Here is a 21,808-nt window from a genome sequence, read left to right as displayed (position 1 = left end):
GCAGTGGCTTCTTCCATGGTATCCTCCCATGAACACCATTCTTGTTTAGTGTTTTACGTATCGTTGACTCGTCAACAGAGATGTTAGCATGTTCCAGAGATTTCTGTAAGTCTTTAGCTGATTCTTCTTAACCTCATTGAGCATTCTGCGCTGTGCTCTAGCAGTCATCTTTGCAGAACGGCCACCCTAGGGAGAGTAGCAACAGTGCTGAACTTTTCCTCCATTTATAGACAATTTGTCTTACCGCGGACTGATGAACATCAAGGCTTTTAGAGAAACTTTTATAACCCTTTCCAGCTTTATGCAAGTCAACAATTCTTAATCTTAGGTCTTCTGAGATCTCTTTTGTTCGAGGCATGGTTCACATCAGGCAATGCTTCTTGTGAGTGCTTTTTTACAAGGCAAGACAGCTTTAACCAACATCTCCAATCTCGTCTCATTGGTTAGCTGACTCCTGACTCCAATTAGCTTTTGGAGAAGTCATTAGCCTAGGGGTTCAGATACTTTCCCCAACCTACACAGTAAATGTTTAAATTATATATTCAATATAGACAAGAAAAATACAATAATTTGTGTGTTATTAGTTTAAGCACACTATGTGTGTCTATTGTTGTGACTGAGATGAAAATCAGATCAAATTTGATCAAATCCAGGTAATTCCAAAGGGTTCACATACTTTTTCTTGCCATTGTACTATGCAGAAAGTATGAAGGAAAATCACCCATGGGATGTAAGTCTTAATGAATGCTTTCTAAACTTGGACATTAAGTCAAGAGTGAGTGACCAAAATAATGTTCCAACATGTGTGGCTAATAATGGGAAACATCTATACAGCTGACTGCAGGAATCTTTACAGAGCCAGTGGAGTTTGATGTCGGACAGGGTTTTATTGACCTCTTTGTGCTTGAATTAGACTAGTCAGAATTTATCATTGCACTTGGCCGGAGGGTAGCATGACAGAGCAAAAGACTGAAATGCAGCTTTCATCAGACTGTAATCTGGGATGAGGAAGAGGACAGAGAGTGAGGAGGACAGAGAGTGAGGTGCACAGAGAATTATGTAATTATGTATAAAGTTGTAACTTTTTGTCCAAGAGGGCAATTGGCTTTGCAGCAGGTAAAAAACATAAAATCTACATGGATCACAATGATACTTCACCAGTACTCATCTCTAACAGCTTGCCTCTATGATATTTCAGTGCACCCCTCCGACCTGCCAGCAGGTGGCAGAGCTTTCTGTTCCGAGATCATGAATTGAGAATTCCATACTCCTCAATGAGGTGAAAGCAAAGGAGTAAGCCTTTTAGAGTCTGGGATAATAATGCATATACTAGCACTTGTAGAGTGCTTGCCAAAATCGTGCTTTGACGAAGACTCCAGCCACCCGAGAGATGGACTGTTCTCCATGCTCACATCCGGCAGGCGGTACCGGTGCATCAAGGCTCAGACCAACAGACTCCTAAACAGCTTCCATCCCCTGGCCGGCCATAAGACTGTTAAATGGCTAACAACTACTGCTCTCCCTCTCCCACAGACTATTCACACTGACTCTATGCCCATCCACAGGTCTCCACTGATGTATTACTCCATTACACTGCTGTACATTGATTATTGATTACCATTACCATTAGTATTTATCCTGCTACTGGTCACTATTACTACTGTTTACATGTTTATACATACACATTAATATATACCAGTAGTATATTACCATAAGTATTTATATATTGCTGCTACCAGTTACCTTTTCAGCAGTGTTTACATGTACACTGAGTATATAAAACATTAAGAACACCTGCTCTTTCCATGACATAGACTGACCAGGTGAAAGCCATGACCCTTATTGATGTCACTTGTTAAATCCACGTCAATCAGTATAGATGAAGGAGGAGACAGGTTAAAGAAGGATTTTTAAGTCTTGAAAAAATGCAGACATGGATTGTGTGTGTGCCATTCAGAGAGTGAATGGGTAAGCCAAATAATGAATTGCCTTTGAACGGAGTACGGTAGTAGTTTGAGTGTTTCAAGAACTGCAACATTGCTGGGTTTTTCACGCTCAACGTTTTTGGTTAGTACATGATTCCATATGTGTTATTTCATAGTTTTGATGTCTTCACTACGTAGAAAAGATAAAAAATTTAAAAAAAAAATGGAAAAAATAATACATTTCTTTGTGATGGTGTATATTAAATGGACTGTTAAAATAGACGCCTGCAGCATTGGTAAATTCGAATTTGTCGAGGCCCGGCTATTCTAGTTTTAAAGAATAAAAAAATAGGATTTTGTGTCTGTCATATCATTAGTATTGTATCCTCTTCTACATTATTAAATTGAAGGATGACCAACTTGTCTCTTTGCCAAGATTCATTTGAGGGTGTTTGTGAAAGAAAGTAACGCAAAAGTTATATAATGCGTTACTCTGCACAAAGGCATTTTCATAAAGTAGCGCGTTACTTTGAAAGTAATGAGTAATATGTAATATATTACTTTCCCAAGTAACAAATCCCAACAATGGATACGAATTCCCTGCCGCCATGATCATGTGATATGAGTGTCTCAGTCTCACCTGCTCTGCGCTCTTGGCCTCGGCCCCCAGGGTCATGTAGGTGCCCTCCAGCACAGAGCTGACGATGGTCAGGCCTTTCCCTGCCTTCAGCTGGGTGGTGAAGGACAGCAGACGAGGGTGTTTCACCCCCAGGTCTGAATCCAGCTTCAGTAGCACCAGTAGCTGAGGCCTGGGGGGAGAGATAAGGTCAAGTACAGTCAGTATATGTCAATAGATAGGCATCAGGAAAAGTCCCTAAACTAGGTCACCAGACAGAACATCAAGACAACTGTGTGTATTGTGCATCAGATCTACACCAGATTCTAGTCTTCAAACTGACAATGCACCCCTATGTTTTGATTTCGAAGACATTCTTGTATCTTTCACAACTAAAGCTGCCAAATAACTCTAAATCTAGCCTATATAACCTGTTTCAAATTATCCCTTTTACGCTCAACATAGCCACTTCAAATGCTCACTCGCTCTGTAATGGGAAAAATATCCTTTCTATTTTATTCAGCTAAGTTCAATTATATTTTCTTACTATAAAATCATAGAAAAATAATGGCACAGGACTTATAAGCATATCATTTCAGCTAAATGAACAAGCCTACAAATCAAATAAAGGTTTATTTGTCATGTGCGCCAAATACAACAGGTGCTTACTTACAGGCTCTAACCAATAGTGCAAAAAGGTATTAGGTGAATAATAGGTAAGTTAAGAAATAAAAAGTAAAAAGACAGTGAAAAATAACAGTAGCGAGGCTATATACAGTAGCGAGGCTATCAAAGTAGCGAGGCTACATACAGACACCAGTTAGTCGGGCTGATTGAGGTAGTATGTACAAGTAGATATGGTTAAAGTGACTATGCATATATGATGAGCAGCAGTAGCGTAAAAGATGGGTTGGAGGGTGGTGGGACACAATGCAGATAGTCCGGTTAGCCAATGTGCGGTAGCACTGGTTGGTCGGGCCAATTGAGGTAGTATGTACATGAATGTATAGTTAAAGTGACTATGCATATATAATAAACAGAGAGTAGCAGCAGCGTAAAAGAGGGGTTGGGGGGGGGCACACAATGCAAATAGTCCGGGTAGCCATTTGATTACCTGTTCAGGAGTCTTATGGCTTGGGGGTAAAAACTGTTGAGAAGCCTTTTTGTCCTAGACTTGGCACTCCGGTATCGTTTGCCATGCGGTAGTAGACAGAACAGTCTATGACTGACTACCCTCTGTAGTGCCTTGCGGTCGGAGGCCGAGCAATTGCTGTACCAGGCAGTGATGCAAACAGTCAGGATGCTCTCGATGTTGCAGCTGTAGAACCTTTTGAGGATCTGAGGACCCATGCCAAACCTTTTAGTTTCCTGAGGGGGAATATGCTTTGTCGTGCCCTCTTCACGACTGTCTTGGTGTGTTTGGACCATTCTAGTTTGTTGGTGATGTGGACACAAAGGAACTTGAAGCTCTCAACCTGCTCCACTACAGCCCCATCGATGAGAATGGGGGTGTGCTCGGTCCTCCTTTTCCTGTAGTCCACAATCATCTCCTCAGTCTTGGTTACGTGAAGGGATAGGTTGTTATTCTGGCACCACCCGGCCAGGTCTCTGACCTCCTCCATATAGGCTGTCTCGTTGTTATTGGTGATTAGGCCTACCACTGTTGTGTCGTCTGCAAACTTAGTGGTGGTGTTGGAGTCGTGCCTGGCCATGCAGTCGTGGGTGAACAGGGAATACAGGAGGGGACTGAGCATGCACCCCTGGGGTGCTCCAGTGTTGAGGATCAGCGTGGCGGATGTGTTGCTACCTACCCTCACCACCTGGGGGCGGCCCGTCAGGAAGTCCTGGATCCAGTTGCAGAGGGAGGTGTTTAGTCCCAGGATCCTTAGCTTAGTGATGAGCTTTGAGGGCACTATGGTGTTGAACGCTGAGCTGTAGTCAATGAATAGCAATCTCACATAGGTGTTCCTTTTGTCCAGGTGGGAAAGGGCAGTGTGGAGTGCAATAGAGATTGCATCATCTGTGGATCTGTTTGGGTGGTATGCAAATTGGAGTGGGTCTAGTGTTTCTGGGATAATGTTGTTGATGTGAGCCATTACCAGCATTTCAAAGCACTTCATGGCTATGGACGTGAGCGCCACGGGTCTGAAGTTATTTAGGCAGGTTGCCTTTGTGTTCTTGGGCACAGGGACTATGGTGGTCTGCTTGAAACATGTTGGTATTACAGACTCAATCAGGGACATGTTGAAAATGTCAACTGTCAGTCGGTCAGCACATGCCCGGAGCACACGTCCTGGTAATCCGTCTGGCCCATCAGCCTTGTGAATGTTAGCCTGTTTAAAGGTCTTACTCACGTCGGCTACGGAGAGCGTGATCACACAGTCGTCCAGAAAAGCTGATGCTCTCATGCATGCCTTAGTGTTGCTTGCCTCGAAGTGAGCATAGAAGTGATTTAGCTTGTCTGGTAGGCTCGTGTCACTGGGTAGCTCGCGGCTGTGCTTCCCTTTGTAGTCTGTAAAAGTTTGCAAGCCCTGCCACATCCGACGAGCGTCGGAGCCGGTGTAGTATGATTCAATCTTAGCCCTGTATTGACACTTTGCCTGTTTGATGGTTCGTTGCAGGGCATAGCAGGATTTCTTATAAGCTTCCAGGTTAGAGTCCCGCACATTGAAAGCGGCAGCTCTACCCTTTAGCTCAGTGCGAATGTTGCCTGTAATCCATGGCTTCTGGTTGGGGTATGTACGTACAGTCACTGTGGGGATGACGTCCTCGATGCACTTATTGATAAAGCCAGTGACTGATGTGGTGTACTCCTCAATGCCATTGGAAGAATCCCGGAACATGTTCCAGTCTGTGATAGCAAAACAGTCCTGTAGTTAAGCATCTGCTTCATCTGACCACTTTTTTATTGACCGAGTCACTGGTGCTTCCTGCTTTAATTTTTGCTTGTAAGCAGGAATCAGAAGGATAGAGTTGTGGTCGGATTTACCAAATGGAGGGCGAGGGAGAGCTTTGTACGTGTTTCTGTGTGGAGTATAGGTGATCTAGAATTTTCCCCTCTGGTTGCACATTTAACATGTTGATAGAAATTAGGTAGAACTGATTTAAGTTTCCCTGCATTAAAGTCTCTGGCCAGTAGGAGCGCCGCCTCTGGGTGAGTGGTTTCCTGTTTGCTTATTTCCTTATACAGCTGACTGAGTGCGGTCTTAGTGCCAGCATCTGTCTGTGGTGGTAAATAAACAGCCACGAAAAGTATAGCTGAAAACTCTATAGACAAGTAGTGTGGCCTGCAATTTATCACAATATACTCTACTTCAGGCGAGCAAAATCTAGAGACTTCCTTAGATTTCGTGCACCACCTGTTGTTTACAAATATGCACAGACTGCGCCCCCCTCTCGTCTTACCGGAGTGTGCCGTTCTATCTTGCTGGTGCAGTGTATATCCCGCTAGCTGAATATCCATGTCGTCATTCAGCCACGATTCCGTGAAACATAGGATATTACAGTTTTTAATGTCCCGTTGGTAGGATATTCGTGATCGTACCTTGTCTAATTTATTGATTGCACGTTGGCGAGTAATATTGACGGTAACGGCAGCTTTCCCTCTCGCCTTCTGCAGATCCTCACGAGGCACCCCGCTCTGTGTCCTCTGTACCTGCGTCTCTTTCTCTTACCAATAACTGGGATGATGGCCTTGTCGGGTGTTAGGAGAATGTCCTGTGTGTCCTGCTTGTTGAAGAAAACATCTTTGTCTCATCCGAGGTGAGTGATCGCTGTCCTGATATCCAAAAGCTCTTTTCTGCCGTAAGATACGGTTGCAGAAACATTATGTACAAAATAAGTTACAAATAATGCAAAAAAAAACACATAATAGCACAATTGGTCGGGCGCCCGTAAAACTGCTGCCATTTCTTCCGGCGCCATTTTCTGTCAATGCCTATGGCATTGGGCATAGCCAGATAACATATGCCTACAGTAGGCCAACTCATATTCTGTTCTTCTGAAATACATTTTCTTCATATCATGATGTTTGTTTGGACCCAATTAAAGTAAATAATGGATTTATTGTGGTGTAAATTAAAGTACATTTATTTGACCTTTAAAAAAAAAGAATGTTCCAAAGGTGTAGGTCAGCAGCTTGTGTGCATGGAGGCCAGGAGATGCTAAACGTGTTAATGTACATTTTCGGTCAATTACAGTGGGACTGGCAGTCTTTTGCATGACAATAACCCGGCTGAAAAAATGTCATGACTCTTTGAAGAGGAAGGGTTTTATCATCATCACTATACATTGGCACTTAGTTCAGGAGTCATCGCCACCCTACGCTCTACACAGTTCTCAGCCTCTCACCTCCAGTTCTTAGTGTGTGTTGGCACTTCCTCCAGGCGGATCAGAGCGTAGCGAGCAGCGTTCAGGGACAGACCTCTGATCCCGTCTCCCCACTCCTTCTCTGCCCTGAGAAGAAAGAGTTAAATTATAGATTTTGTTTAACCTTTAGATAACTAGGCAAGTCAGTTAAGAACAAATTCTTATTTACGATGACGGCCTACCCCGGCCAAACCCTCCCCTAACCCAGACGACGCTGGGCCAATTGTGCGCCGCCCTATGGGACTCCCGATCACGGCCGGTTGTGATACAGCCCGGGTTGTGATACAGCCCGGGATCGAACCAGGGTCTGTAGTGAAGCCTTTAGCACTGAGATGCAGTGCCTTAGAATGCTTCGCCACTTGGGAGCCCCTGAGATCAGAGAGTGGGTTAAAAAAGGCAGGAACACTATAGGATTACAGAGATCTCACACATTAGGTAACAAAAGCAATGCCCCAAACTGAAACCAATGCAATGCACCAAACTGTAACTGAAGCCAATTATAACACACAGTCCAGAACATGGGTTAAAGAAAGGGTGGGACACACGTAGAGATGTATGATACTGTGTTATATTGTATTGTGTGGGGAATGGCCACACTACATAAAAGCCGTTAGTCACTCATTTAAGTATCACAACCAATGTAATTACAATACAGTACAATGTTATTGAGCTGTTATTGGGAAACCAAACTCTTACCCTCTGTACTCAATGTACTTATAGATGCATCCTGCGATGGACATGGCTACCAGGGCATAGTACCAGGAGGAGATGAACATGAGGGAGAGACAGAGACTCATCCCCAGGAATGACAGAGTCCTGCAGGGACCAGAGAACAGGACAACAGGGGCTTATTTTTTGGATAGGCATTAGGTCAGTGTTCCTTAGTCCTGATATTTCTTGGACACCTACTTTTATTCCATACCAACACTAACACACCTGATTTAATTAATCAAGGGCTTGAGGATTAGTTGATTGGTTGAATCAGGTGGGTTAGTGCTTGGTTGAAATAAAAAACATCTAACTTTGTTTGTCACAAACGCCAAATACAACAAGTGTAGACCTTACTGTGAAATGCTTACTTACAAGCCCTTAACCAACAATGCAGTTCCAGAAAGAGTTAAGAAAATATTTACCAAATTTACTAAAGTAAAAAATAATAAAAAGTAACAAAATAAAAATAACGAGGCTATATACAGGGGGTACCGGTACTGAGTCAATGTGCGGGGGGTACAGGTTAGTCGAGGTAATTTGTACATGTATTTGATTAATTGTTCAGCGGTCTTATGGCTTGGGGGTAGAAGCTGTTAAGGAGCCTTTTGGTCCTAGACGTGGAACTCCGGTACTGCTTGACGTGCGGTAGGAGAGAGAACAGTCTATGATTTGGGTGGCTGGGGTCTTTGACAATTTTTAGGGCCTTCCTCTGACACCACCTGGTATAGAGGTCCTGGATGGCAGGAAGCTTGGCCCCAGTGATGTACTGGGCCGTACGCACTATCCTCTGTAGCGTCTTATGGTCAGACGCCCGAGCAGTTGCCATACCAGGCAGTAATGCAACCAGTTAGGATGCTCTCGATGGTGCAGCTGTAGAACTTTTTGAGGATCTGGGGACCCATACCAAACATTTTCAGTCTCCTGAGAGGGAAAAGGTGTTGTCGTGCCCTCTTCACAACTCTCTGTGTGTTTGGACCATTCTAGTTCGTTGGTGATGTGGACACCAAGGAACTTGAAACTCTCGACCCGCTCCACTACAGCCCTGTCGATGAGAATGGGGGCCTGTTCGGCCCGCCTTTTCCTGTAGTCCACGATCAGCTCCTTTGTCTTGCTCACATTGGAGGGAGAGGTTGTTGTCCTGGCACGACACTATAGGCTGTCTCATCATTGTCGGTAATCAGGCCTACCACTGTTGTGTCGTCAGCAAACTAAATGATGGTGCTTGGCCACGCAGTCGTGGGTAAACAGGGAGTACAGGAGGGGACTAAGCGCAAACCTTTGAGGGGCCCCCATGTTGGGGATCAGTGTGGCAGACGTGTTGTTGCCTACCCTTACCACCTGGGGGCAGCCCGTCAGAAAGTGCAGGATACAGTTTCAGAGGGAGTTGTTTAGTCCCAGGGTCGTTAGCCTAGTGATGAGCTTTGTGGGCACTATGGTGTTGAACGCTGAGTAGTCAATGAACAGCATTCTCACATAGGTGTTCCTTTTGTCCAGGTGGGAAAGGGCAGTGTGGAGTGCGATTGAGATTGCGTCATCTGTGGATCTGTTGGGACGGTATGCAAATCGGAGTGGGTCTAGGGTATCCAGGATGATGCTGTTGATGTGAGCCATGACCAGCCTTTCAAAGCACTTCATAGCTACCAACGTGAGTGCTACGGAGCGGTAATCATTTAGGCAGGTTACCTTCGCTTCCTTGGGCATAGGGACTATGGTGATCTGCTTGAAACATGTAGGTATTACAAACTTGGTCAGGGAGAGGTTGAAAATGTCAGTGCAGACACTTTCCAGTTGGTCCGCGCATGCTTTGAGTACACGTCCTGGTAATTCGTCTGGCCCCGCGGCTTTGTGAATGTTGACCTGTTTAAATGTCTTGCTCACATCGACTATCGAGAGCGTTATCACAGTTGTCCGGAACAGCTGGTGCTCTCATGCATGCTTCAGTGTTACTTGCCTCGAAGCGAGCATAAAAGGCATTTATCTCATCTGATACGCTCGGGTCACTGGGCAGCTTGCGGCTGGGTTTCCCTTTGCAGTCCGTAATAGTTTGCAAGCCCTGCCACATCCGACGAGCGTCAGAGCTGGTGTAGTAGGATTCAATCTTCATCCTGTATTGACGCTTTGCCTGTTTGATGCTTCGTCTGAGGGCGTAGCGGGATTTCTTATAAGCGTCCGGATTAGTGTCCCGCTCCTTGAAAGTGGCAGCTCTATTTTTTAGCTCGATGCGGATGTTGCCTGTAATCCATGGATTCTGGTTGGGATATGTACGTACGGTCAATGTGGGTACGACGTCCTCGATGCACTTATTGATGAAGCCGATGACTGAGGCGGTATACCCCTCAATGCCATTGGATGAATCCTGTAACATATTCCAGTCTGTGCTAGTAAAACAGTCCTGTAATGTAGCATCTGCGTCATCTGACCACTTCCATATTGAGGGAGTCACTGGTACTCCCTGCTTTAGTTTTTGCCTGTAAGCAGGAATCAGGAGGATAGAATTATGGTCAGATTTGCAAATGGAGGGCATGGGAGAGCTTTGTACGCGTCTCTGTGTGTTGAGTGAAGGTGGTCTAGAGTTGTTTTTCCTCTGGTTGCACATGTGACATGCTAGTAGAAATTAGGTAAAACTGATTTAAGTTTCCCTGCATTAAAGTCCCCGGCCACTAGGAACGCCGCTTCTGGATGAGCATTTTCTTGTTTGCTTATGGCCTTATACAGCTGGTTGAATGAGGTCTTAGAGCCAGCATCGGTTTGTGGTGGTAAATAGACTGCTACAAATAATATAGATGAAAACTCTTGGTACATAGTGTGGTCTATGGTACTCCACACCTCAGGGGTGCAATACCTCGAGATTTATTTAATATTAGACATCGCGCACCAGCTGTTATTGACAAATAGATACACACCCCCACCCCTCATCTTACCAGATGTAGCTTCTTGATCCTGCCGATGCATGGAAAATTCTGCCAGCTCTATATTATCCGTGTTATCGTTCAGCCATGACTCAGTGAAACATAAGATATTACAGTTTTTAATGTCCCGTTGGTAGGATAGTCTTGATCGTATATCATCTACATTGTTTTCCAATGATTGCACATTGGCCAATAGAACGGATGGTAGTGGAGGTATAGTCACGCGCCTACGAATTCTCAGAGGGCAGCCCGCCCTCCGCCCCCCTTTTCTCCGTCTTTTCTTCACGCAAATGATGGGGATTTGGACCCGTTCCCAAGAAAGCAGTATATCCTTTGCGTCGGACTTGTTAAAGAATAAATCTTCATCCAGTTCGAGGTGAGTAATTGCTATTCTGATGTCCAGAAGTTATTTTCGGCCATAAGAGACGGTAGCAGCAACATTATGTACAAAATAAGTTTAAAAAATAAGTTACAAACAACGCGAAAAAAGTAACAAAGTAGCACAGTTGGATAGGAGCTCGTAAAACGCCAGCCATCCCCTCCAGCGCCATTCTCAACAAAACCTGCACGCCTTGTGGTTCCAAAGGTCCAGAATGGAATATAATTGCATTTGGCTCTTTTGGTATGAGAAATAAACTCACCAGTGGTAAAACTTAAACCTGGGCCTCCAGTTGGGAGTGCGTAGCAGTGTCTGGACGGCACAGGCTAGGTTGACAAACAGGTAGCACATCAGGAAAAACCTGCAACCCAGCCCCACGGAGAGGACAAAGAAACGTGACTTATTTTTGACCAACAGGCTTTTGAGGCAAGATTATTCACACTGAGCTAAACACTCACATTGAGAGAATGGGGGCAACAGCATCCAGTGATGCAATGAGGATTCCAATCTCACAGATACCAACAGTCATCAAGAGGGCCCAGGTAGGTTCCCCATTGGCTTTACCATGACCAAACACCTAGAGAGACAGAGAACTAGCTGAAGTTTTTCTGTTTTCGAGATGCAAAAGCAAGGGCAGAGTCTCTAGGACCTTCTTACCTGCAGAAAGGGGACGATCCCATCGCGTGCTATGGCTTGCAACAGGCGAGGGGCGCCGGTGAGGCTCTGCAGCCCTGCCCCACAGCAGGAGAAGAAGGAGCCAATCACGATTACCCACGGAGAAGGCCATGCCAGAGTTCCAATCACCAAGTTCTTCTTAACCGAGTCCCCAAATCTGTAGCAGAAATACACACAGTTGAATGTTATACAAACACAGGTACTGTATAGTACAGGAGAGAACTAGACCTGAAGAAAGACAGGCAAATTGAGAGACATAAATCTTATCACATACTGTACACATAATGAAAAACCCAGTAATAATCTTAGGCTGATTGGGACAGAACAGCTAAACACCCTATCACATTGACATTGAACTTATTGGCACACAATGTTCTCTTTACAACGCAGTCTGTTTACGTGTGGTCTTTCCTTCTAAATGCGCAACAAGGGGGTATGTGTATGATGTGTAAGTATTTGATATAGAAATGATACAGAGCAGTAAAGGCTTCCGCATCAAAGGTACATAATGACATAAGCTATTTCCAAGTTGTAAATAATAATAGTTCTTACTTGGAAGTACTAACTGTGGAATAATAGATGTATTTTATATAGCGCTTTTCACTATAAAGATAATCACAACGACGCTTAAATAGTACTTACTTGTCTCTCAAAACGACACCCTCGATACAGGCACCAAATAGGACCACACAGGTCATGTCTGGGAGTTGTTTTTAAGATAGATATAGTGCACACTCTCTCTCACACACACACACAGACACACACAGACAGACACAGACAGACACAGACAGACACACAGGTTTCCCCAAGGATACAAATAAAAGAAGTGGTTGCTATGGCCAGGATGGTGCCGATGGGAATCGATCTCTGGGCATCTCGCAGGTCTCCAGATCTGTTGGAGCCCGCCATGATTCCTGTGATGGAAACACACATACCGTACCAGTCAAACGTTTGGACACACCTACTCATTCCAGGGTTTTTCTTGATTTTTACTATTTTCTACATTGTAAAATAATAGTGAAGACATCAAAAAATACATAGTTCTTCCAAACCTCAAGTTACAGTAGCACCCCAACAATCTGCATGAGGGTGACAATCAATCAATAATGTTATATTATGGTAGTTACATTATGTCTATGGTGCCAATATGGTCTCTATACCAACCTGTGACAGAGGGGAAGTAGATTCCCACCAGCAGAGTGAAGAAGGTGGAGATGTCGTTGAAGATGTAAGGCTTGTAGATATCTCTGGAGTTATCCTGGACTGGGACAGACGACTGATTCTTCTTCTCTACCAACATCCCACTGGGCCCGTAGTCACCCCACATGTTGTCTACGGGGGACACAGAGGAGTCACATTATAGTAGACTATAAACTGTTGATATCCAAATCTTTTGTCATTAGCCATTTAAACATTTGTACTATGCAATAACACATGTATTCCAATTGAGAAATAACACCAAAAAAAACTAATATACTTTGATTTCCTAATTCAAACAGGTTGAGAAGACAAACCAAGAATTTGTATAAGGATCCCCATTAGCCGCTGCCAAGGCAGCAGCTATGGTTCCTGGGGTCCAAACAAGATTAAAGCAACTACGTCACCATATTTTTTTGATAAAACAGTACATTATATAACACATTATTAACCCACTACTCTACAATACAACATGTATAATACCACAATACTATACCACAATAATATTACAACATTACAATGTACGTGTGTGTTAGCATGTGTATGTGCCTGTGTGTGTCTTCCCAGTTTGCTTTGTTCATGATAATACTATGATAAATGATATGACCATGGTAAGTGAGTAACTAGTAGTAAGAATGTAGAAGGCCTGGTAACATTTTTACTGTGTAGGTCTCCACCAGGCCTATCCAGTGTAGCAATGTTCACCAGACATTGGGTTGTGGCTGACCTTTGATGACCCCGCTGAGCAGGCCTGGGATGCCCTGGATCTCAGTCACGTTGTTCAGGGTAAAATATTCATCACAGGTAGCGTTGAGGTGGGGGCTGCCACAGAACAGCTTCCACAGCTCGGTGGTGTATGTCACGTTCTTGATCACCTCCGTCTTCATACACTTCTCAAAGTTGTGGTTCTGCAAGGAACGGTTCCCCAGGAGACAGATTCTGTAGAAAACATACATCTATGAGGATCTTCTTGTGTAAAGAATTAAGAATATTTTCCTTTTGGCCACTGTAACCGCTGTAAAGAGTCTATTCATATGTGTCGCACTGATATCGGGCCTATAAGATCAGATGACTGATGATGGTCCTATAAAGTGTGCCTATTACTCGGACGAGACACACACAGGCACAAGCATTTCCTATGCCAATAGACTAACTAGAACTCATAAATCGGACTCACGGATAGTCGGGTGGTTCTATGACGGTCTTGATGACTCCAGCGTAGATGGCCATGATGGAGAGCACCACACAGGCCAGGAAGACCAGGGCCAGCTTGTTGACATATTTGACCCCCACAAACACCACTAGAGCCATAAGTGCCAGACAGCAGGTCCCATACACACGCATGTTATTCAGCATGGCCTCCGTCTCGTCCTCCTTCTTCTCCGCCACAAACACTGCAGTGTTCGGCACGATGTACGTCTGGAACAAGAATAGGAGTCAACTAGGACACTAGCTTTATGAACATTGGTTGGGCCTGACCATGTGATATGTCCAGAAAAATTCTGGGCCACTGTTATAGGCTATAACAAGGTAACAATTCCTGGAAGAGTCATGTGGTCATTAAAAACTCCTGTCTCAAAACTTTGTGCATGTCCTACATTATATCATGACCAGGCATTCTGTTTCATCCTTACCAGTAGGATTTCAATGGTACCCAGAATGTACATGGACCCAGCGAACGTGGTGCCCAGGTAGAAGCACAAGCCCACAGCCCCACCAAACTCTGGACCCAAAGACCTGGAGATCATGTAGTAGGAGCCTCCAGCTGCATGGGGCAAGAGAACAGATCCATGTAAAGCGACTAGAAAATAACAAAAAGGTATCCACAGAATATATAGAGCATATGTCATACATTTAATAGTAAATAAACCACCAAGGTAAAACATTGACAGTACTATAGCGTTAAATAACCATGTCTCCATAAAAACACAGGTTGAGGTTTCTTATTCAAGGTGAAAATAAGTTGAAGTTGAACTGGCATTACCTGGCACTACACCATTTGTTGCAATAGCGCTCATTGATATCGCTGTCAGCATGGTCTGTAAGGGAGGAAAAAATACAAAATACTAGCATTGTTGGGTATATGGATACAACTTCCTCAGTGAGTAAAAAATGAGATGACTAAGATCGACAGAGAATACTACAGTATAGTACCTGAAACTCCCTAAAATAAATTAAAGTAAATAGTCATACTAGATGTATTGTACACCTATATTCTTCACACCATAGTACTCTTACATAGTTCTATAGAAAAGTACTCACACAGGTGCAGCACATGACGACAATAGCGAAGGACTCCATGATGCCAGCGGTGCCAACGATCCAGGTGAGACGCAGGAAGAGGATGACTCCCAGGATGTTCTGCATGCAGGGCAGGTACACACCGATGAAGGTGCCCATCTGAGAACTCTAGAGGTGCCAATGCAGAGGGCCAGGGAAGAGGTGAAGTAGGATTACCATGAGTCAGGTTATGGTACAGTAGGGCCTTGTAAGGTATACTGTAACGCCGCAATACAGCATACAATACAACATTGTACAATCCTGTCCAATTTTTTTAATGTATTTTTTATTTATTGAATATTAAAACATACAATCTACCTGCAGTGAAGCGGCTCAACATTTACATTACATTCAGTCATCTAATCAGAGCGGTCCAAAGAAGCAACCAGGGTCAACGCCCTGCCCAAGGGCACGTCGACAGATCTCCCACCAAGTCAAAACGGGGACCCGAACCAGCGACCTATCGGCCGCCAGCCCAAGCTCCCGACCGCCAGGCCACCAACCCTCCAAGATCTCCCCGACAGTTGCCCCTCAACCATCAGAGACTCCAGCCCCTTTCCTGATGATGCTGTTTTTATTCCTCCGCCAGTTTTGATCCTTTATATTGGGCAGACAAACCAGTTCCTTACCTCCTCCTGCTATCTTTTCAGGGGGATGAAATTGGAATTTAACCAGCTCTGCAATCCTCGTTTGAAAAAGAGAAATGCTTTGAAAAAGGTTTCATTTTAAATTAAATCTCAAATTTGACATCAATCTGCACAAAGGCAAAAAGGCCATTTTGGGTTCAAGTAAAAGTTTTGTATAAATGAAGCTTTTAGAGAGAGGATTAGTGCTTTATTATTTAATAATCTCAACTAACCCAGTTCATATTCTTTATATAGATAGGCACACTTTAGCTTGTCTGGTTTAGAAACCCAGATAAAGCGAAATATTTTTCTCTCATATGATTTCAAAAAAGAATCATCAGGAGTAGCAGCGCCATAAGTAAGTGAGTAAACTGAGATATGACTAAGGAGTTAATCAGGGCAATTTTTCCATAAATAGACAGGTATTTACCTCTCCATGGTTGAAGGATCTTGTCTATTTTTACTCGTTTTCTATTGAAATTCATTGTGGAGAGCTCATTTATATCTTTTGTGATATGAATACCAAGTATGTCTACTTCACCGTCAGCCCATTTTATAGGTAAACTGCTGGGTAATGTAAAAGTTGTATTTTTTAAAGATCCAAAACGTAATATGGTACACTTAGGTTTTAGTCCAGAGTCCAGAAAAGTGATGAGACATTACAGGGATCTAGCTTGCAGACTTAATACAAAACTTGAGTCATCGGCATACATTTAGTTTTCAAACCTTGGATTTCTAATCCTCTAATGTTGTTATTTGATTTTAATAGCTAGCATTTTGGTGGCCATAATGAATATACAGTCGTGGCCAAAAGTTTTGAGAATGACACAAATATTAATTTCCACAAAGTTGCTGCTTCAGTGTCTTTAGATATTTTTGTCAGATGTTACTATGGAATACTGAAGTATAATTACAAGCATTTCATAAGTGTCAAAGGCTTTTATTGACAATTACATGAAGTTGATGCAAAGAGTCAATATTTGCAGTACTGACCCTTCTTTTTCAAGACCTCTGCAATCCGCCCTGGCATGCTGTCAATTAACTTCTGGGCCACATCCTGACTGATGGCAGCCCATTCTTGCATAATCAATGCTTGGAGTTTGTCAGAATTTGTGGGTTTTTGTTTGTCCACCCGCCTCTTGAGGATTGACCACAAGTTCTCAATGGGATTAAGGTCTGGGGAGTTTCCTGACCATGGACTAGAGGTCGACCGATTATGATTTTTCAACGCCGATACCGATTATTGGAGGACCAAAAAAGCCGATACCGATTAAATCGGCCGATTTTTATTTATTTATTTGTAATAATGACAATTACAACAATACTGAATGTACACTTATTTTAACTTAATATAATACATCAATAAAATCAATTTAGCCTCAAGTAAATAATGAAACATGTTCAATTTGGTTTAAATAATGCAAAAACAAAGTTTTGGAGAAGAAAGTAAAAGTGCAATATGTGCTCAGAACATATGAAAGATGAGAACATATGAAAGCTGGTGGTTCCTTTTAACATGAGTCTTCAATATTCCCAGGTAAGAAGATTTAGGTTGTAGTTATTATAGGAATTATAAGACTATTTCCCTCTATACCATTTGTATTTCATTAACCTTTGACTATTGGATGTTCTTATACGCACTTTAGTATTGCAAGTGTAACAGTATAGCTTCCGTCCCTCTCCTCGCTCCTCCCTGGGCTCGAACCAGCAACACAACGACAACAGCCACCATCGAAGCAGCGTTACCCATGCAGAGCAAGGGGAACAACTACTAGAAGGCTCAGAGCGAGTGACGTTTGAAACGCTATTAGCGCGCGCTAACTAGCTAGCCATTTCACATCGGTTACACCAGCCTCATCTCGGGAGTTGATAGGCTTGAAGTCATAAACAGCGCAATGCTTGACGCACAACGAAGAGCTGCTGGCAAAACGCACGAAAGGGCTGTTTGAATGAATGTTTACGCGCCTGCTTCTGCCTACCACCACTCAGGCAGATACTTAGATACTTGTATGCTTGTATGCTCAGTCAGATTATATGCAACACAGGACACGCTAGATAATATCTAGTAATATCATCAACCATGTGTAGTTAACTAGTGGTTATGATTGATTGTTTTTTATAAGATAAGTTTAATTCTAGCTAGCAACTTACCTTGGCTTACTGCATTCGCGTAACAGGCAGTCTCCTTGTGGAGTGCAACGAGAGAGAGGCAGGTCGTTATTGCGTTGGACTAGTTAACTGTAAGGTTGCAAGATTGGGTCCCCCGAGCTGACAAGGTGAAAATCTGTCGTTCTGCCCCTGAACAAGGTAGTTAACCCACCGTTCCTAGGCCGTCATTGAAAATAAGAATGTGTTCTTAACGGACTTGCCTAGTTAAATAAAAGGTATAAAAAAATAATAGGCAAATCGGCGACCAAAACTACCGATTTCCGATTGTTATGAAAACTTGAAATCGGCCCTAATTAATCGGCCATTCCGATTAATCGGTCGACCTCTACCATGGACCCAAAATATCGATGTTTTGTGCCCCGATCCACTTAGTTATCACTTTTGCCTTATGGCAAGGTGCTCCATCATGCTGGAAAAGGCATTGTTCGTCACCAAACTGTTCCTGGATGGTTGGGAGAAGTTGCTCTCGGAGGATGTGTTGGTACAATTCTTTATTCATGGCTGTGTTCTTAGGCAAAATTGTGAGTGAGCCCACTCCCTTGGCTGAGAAGCAACCCCACACATGAATGGTCTCTGGATGCTTTACTGTTGGCATGACACAGGACTGATGGTAGCGCTCACCTTGTCTTCTCCGGACAGGCTTTTTTCCGGATGCCCCAAACAATCGGAAAGGGGATTCATCAGAGAAAATGACTTTACCCCAGTCCTCAGCAGTCCAATCCCTGTACCTTTTGCAGAATATCAGTCTGTCCCTGATGTTTTTCCTGGAGAGAAGTGGCTTCTTTGCTGCCCTTCTTGACACCAGGCCATCCTCCAAAAGTCTTTGCCTTACTGTGCGTGCAGATGCACTCACACCTGCCTGCAGATGCACTCACACCTGCCTGCTGCCATTCCTGAGCAAGCTCTGTACTGGTGGTGCCCCGATCCCGCAGCTGAATCAACTTTAGGAGACGGTCCTGGCGCTTGCTGGACTTTCTTGGGCGCCCTGAAGCCTTCTTCACAACAATTGAACCGCTCTCCTTGAAGTTCTTGATGATCCGATAAATGGTTGATTTAGGTGCAATCTTACTGGCAGCAATATCCTTGCCTGTGAAGCCCTTTTTCTGCAACGCAATGATGACAGCACGTGTTTCCTTGCAGGCAACCATGGTTGACAGAGGAAGAACAATGATTCCAAGCACCACCCTCCTTTTGAAGCTTCCAGTCTGTTATTCGAACTCAATCAGCATGACAGAGTGATCTCCAGCCTTGTCCTCGTCAACACTCGCACCTGTGTTATTAACGAGAGAATCACTGACATGATGAAAGCTGGTCCTTTTGTGGCAGGGCTGAAATGCAGTGGAAATGTTTTTGGGGGATTCAGTTCATTTGCATGGCAAAGAGGGACTTTGCAATTAATTGCAATTCATCTGATCACTCTTCATAACATTCTGGAGTATACGCAAATTGCCATTATACAAACTGAGGCAGCAGACTTTGTGAAAATTAATATTTGTGTCATTCTCAAAACTTTGGGCCACGACTGTATATGGTGACAGCGGACCCCCTTGATTAACTCCTCTTGACAATTTAAAACTCTGAGAAGTAGCCGCTATTTACTATTTTACACCTAGGGTTGCTATACATTATTATTATTTTTATTTTTTTATTTGACCCCCTTTTCTCCCCAATTTTCGTGGTATCCAATCGCTAGTAATTACTATCTTGTCTCATCGCTACAACTCCCATACGGGCTCGGGAGAGACGAAGGTCGAAAGTCATGCGTCCTCCGAAGCACAACCCAACCAAGCCGCACTGTTTCTTAACCTCTACTTCATCACCCTCCCCGATTCCGGGATCATCATCAAAAAAGCTGACTAGCATAGCCTAGCCTAACGGGACAGGGATATCATATAATATAATTTTCATGAAATCACAAGTCCAATACAGCAAATGAAAGATAAACATCTTGTGAATCCAGCCATCATTTCCGATTTTTAAAATGTTTTACAGCGAAAACACAATATGTATTTCTATTAGCTAACCACAATAGCCAAACACACAACCGCATATTTTCACCATGTTTCCACCGCATAGGTAGCATTCACAAAACTGACAAAATAGAGATAAAATTAGTCACTAACCAAGAAACAACTTCATCAGATGACAGTCTTATAACATGTTATACAATACATTTATGTTTTGTTCGAAAATGTGCATATTTGAGGTATAAATCATAGTTTTACATTGCAGCCACCATCAAAAATAGTACCAAAGCAGCCAGAATAATTACAGAGAGCAACGTGAAATACATAAATACTCATCATAATACATTTATGAAAAATACATGGTGTACAGCAAATGAAAGATAAACATCTTGTGAATCCAGCCAATATTTCCGATTTTTTAAGTGTTTTACAGCGAAAACACAATATAGAATTATATTAGCTTACCACAATAGCCAAACACACAAACACATTTATTCACCGCAAAGGTAGCTTTCGCAAAAACCAGCAAAAGATATAAAATGAATCACTAACCTTTGGACAACTTCATCAGATGACAGTCTTATAACATCATGTTATACAATACATTTATGTTTTGTTCGAAAATGTGCATATTTAGAACTGCAAATCCTGGTTATACATTGTGAATATGTAGCAACATTTCCCCAGAATATTTTGGACACTCACCTAATCTGACCAAAGAACTCATCATAAACTTTACCTAAAAATACTTGTTGTATGGCAAATGAAAGATACACTGGTTCTTAATGCAACCGCTGTGTTAGATTAAAAAAAAATAACTTTACTACAACATACAAAAAGCATTATTGTGAGACAGCGCTCACATATTCTACAGAAATACGAGTGAACATATTCCACAGAAATACGAAATAACATCATAAATTGTGTCTTACTTTTGCTGAGCTTCCATCAGAATGTTGTACAAGGAGTCCTATTTCCAGAATAAATCGTTGTTTGGTTTTAGAATGTCCATTTCGAATTCGCGCCACAATGCTAGCCAAGGTTGCTAACATTCCCATCCTCTCTTGGCGCAAAGAACGTAAAACTCCAAAAGTCCCAATAAACGTTGAATAAACTGATAAAACTCGGTTGAAAAAAACCTACTTCATGATGTTATTATCATATGTAACAAATAAAATCAGAGCCGGAGATATTCGGCGTGTATACCGAACGCTTTTCAGAAGACAATGTCGAGCTCCCAGCGCGCCGTCGAAGACAAAGAAAATACCGGACCTGTCACTCCAAAAGCTCTTGTTCGGCCTCAGATCAAGCTAGACACCCCATTCCACCTTCCACTGCCTGTTGACATCTAGTGGAAGGCATATGAAGTGCATGCATATCGATAAATAAAAGCCAGTTGAATAGGCAGGCCCTGAAACAGAGCCTCATTTTCAGATTTTTCACTTCCTGTATGGAAGTTTGCTGCCAAATGAGTTCTGTTTTACTCACAGATATAATTCAAACAGTTTTAGAAACTTGAGTGTTTTCTATCCAATAGTAATAATAATTTGCATATTGTATGATCTAGAACAGAGTACGAGGCCGTTTCATTTGGGCACGATTTTTTCCAAAGTGAAAACAGCGCCCCCATATTGACAAGAAGCTTTAACACAGTGCGCCTCCAACCCGGAAGCCAGCCGCACCAATGTGTCGGAGGAAACACCGTGCACCCTGCCCCCTTAGCTAGCGCGCACTGTGCCCGGCCCGCCACAGGAGTCGCTGGAGCGCGATGAGACAAGGATATCCCTACCGGCCAAACCCTCCCTAACCCGGACGATGCTAGGCCAATTGTGCGTCGCCCCACGGACCTCCCGGTCGCGGCCGGCTGCGACAGAGCCTGGGCGCGAACCCAGAGACTCTGGTGGCACAGCTAGCGCTGCGATGCAGTGCCCTAGACCACTGCGCCACCCGGGAGGCCCCGCTATACATTACTTTTACCCATTTAAT

At 43.4% G+C, this 21,808-nt stretch overlaps 1 protein-coding gene across 1 annotated transcript in view; it reads right to left on the bottom strand.

Annotated features, from left to right (window-relative positions):
- The window catches only part of LOC120020325 (solute carrier family 12 member 7-like), a 110,835-nt gene that overhangs the window by 14,228 nt on the left and 74,799 nt on the right, over positions 1–21,808 (bottom strand). Inside the window, exons 4-17 of the mRNA XM_038963900.1 lie at positions 15,043–15,189; positions 14,765–14,819; positions 14,415–14,545; positions 13,958–14,199; positions 13,508–13,719; positions 12,748–12,915; positions 12,399–12,497; positions 12,226–12,283; positions 11,566–11,740; positions 11,367–11,485; positions 11,171–11,269; positions 7,606–7,725; positions 6,892–6,996; positions 2,566–2,734 (exon numbers count right to left, since the gene is read on the bottom strand). Of these exons, the coding sequence (XP_038819828.1) occupies positions 2,566–2,734; positions 6,892–6,996; positions 7,606–7,725; positions 11,171–11,269; positions 11,367–11,485; positions 11,566–11,740; positions 12,226–12,283; positions 12,399–12,497; positions 12,748–12,915; positions 13,508–13,719; positions 13,958–14,199; positions 14,415–14,545; positions 14,765–14,819; positions 15,043–15,189 (1,899 nt within the window). The remainder of the gene's footprint in view (positions 1–2,565; positions 2,735–6,891; positions 6,997–7,605; positions 7,726–11,170; positions 11,270–11,366; positions 11,486–11,565; positions 11,741–12,225; positions 12,284–12,398; positions 12,498–12,747; positions 12,916–13,507; positions 13,720–13,957; positions 14,200–14,414; positions 14,546–14,764; positions 14,820–15,042; positions 15,190–21,808) is intronic.

The sequence above is a fragment of the Salvelinus namaycush genome, chromosome 25 (genome assembly GCF_016432855.1).
Source record: "Salvelinus namaycush isolate Seneca chromosome 25, SaNama_1.0, whole genome shotgun sequence".
In the NCBI taxonomy this organism is placed as follows: Eukaryota; Metazoa; Chordata; class Actinopteri; order Salmoniformes; family Salmonidae; genus Salvelinus; species Salvelinus namaycush.
This window is presented reverse-complemented; position numbering and strand designations above follow the sequence as displayed.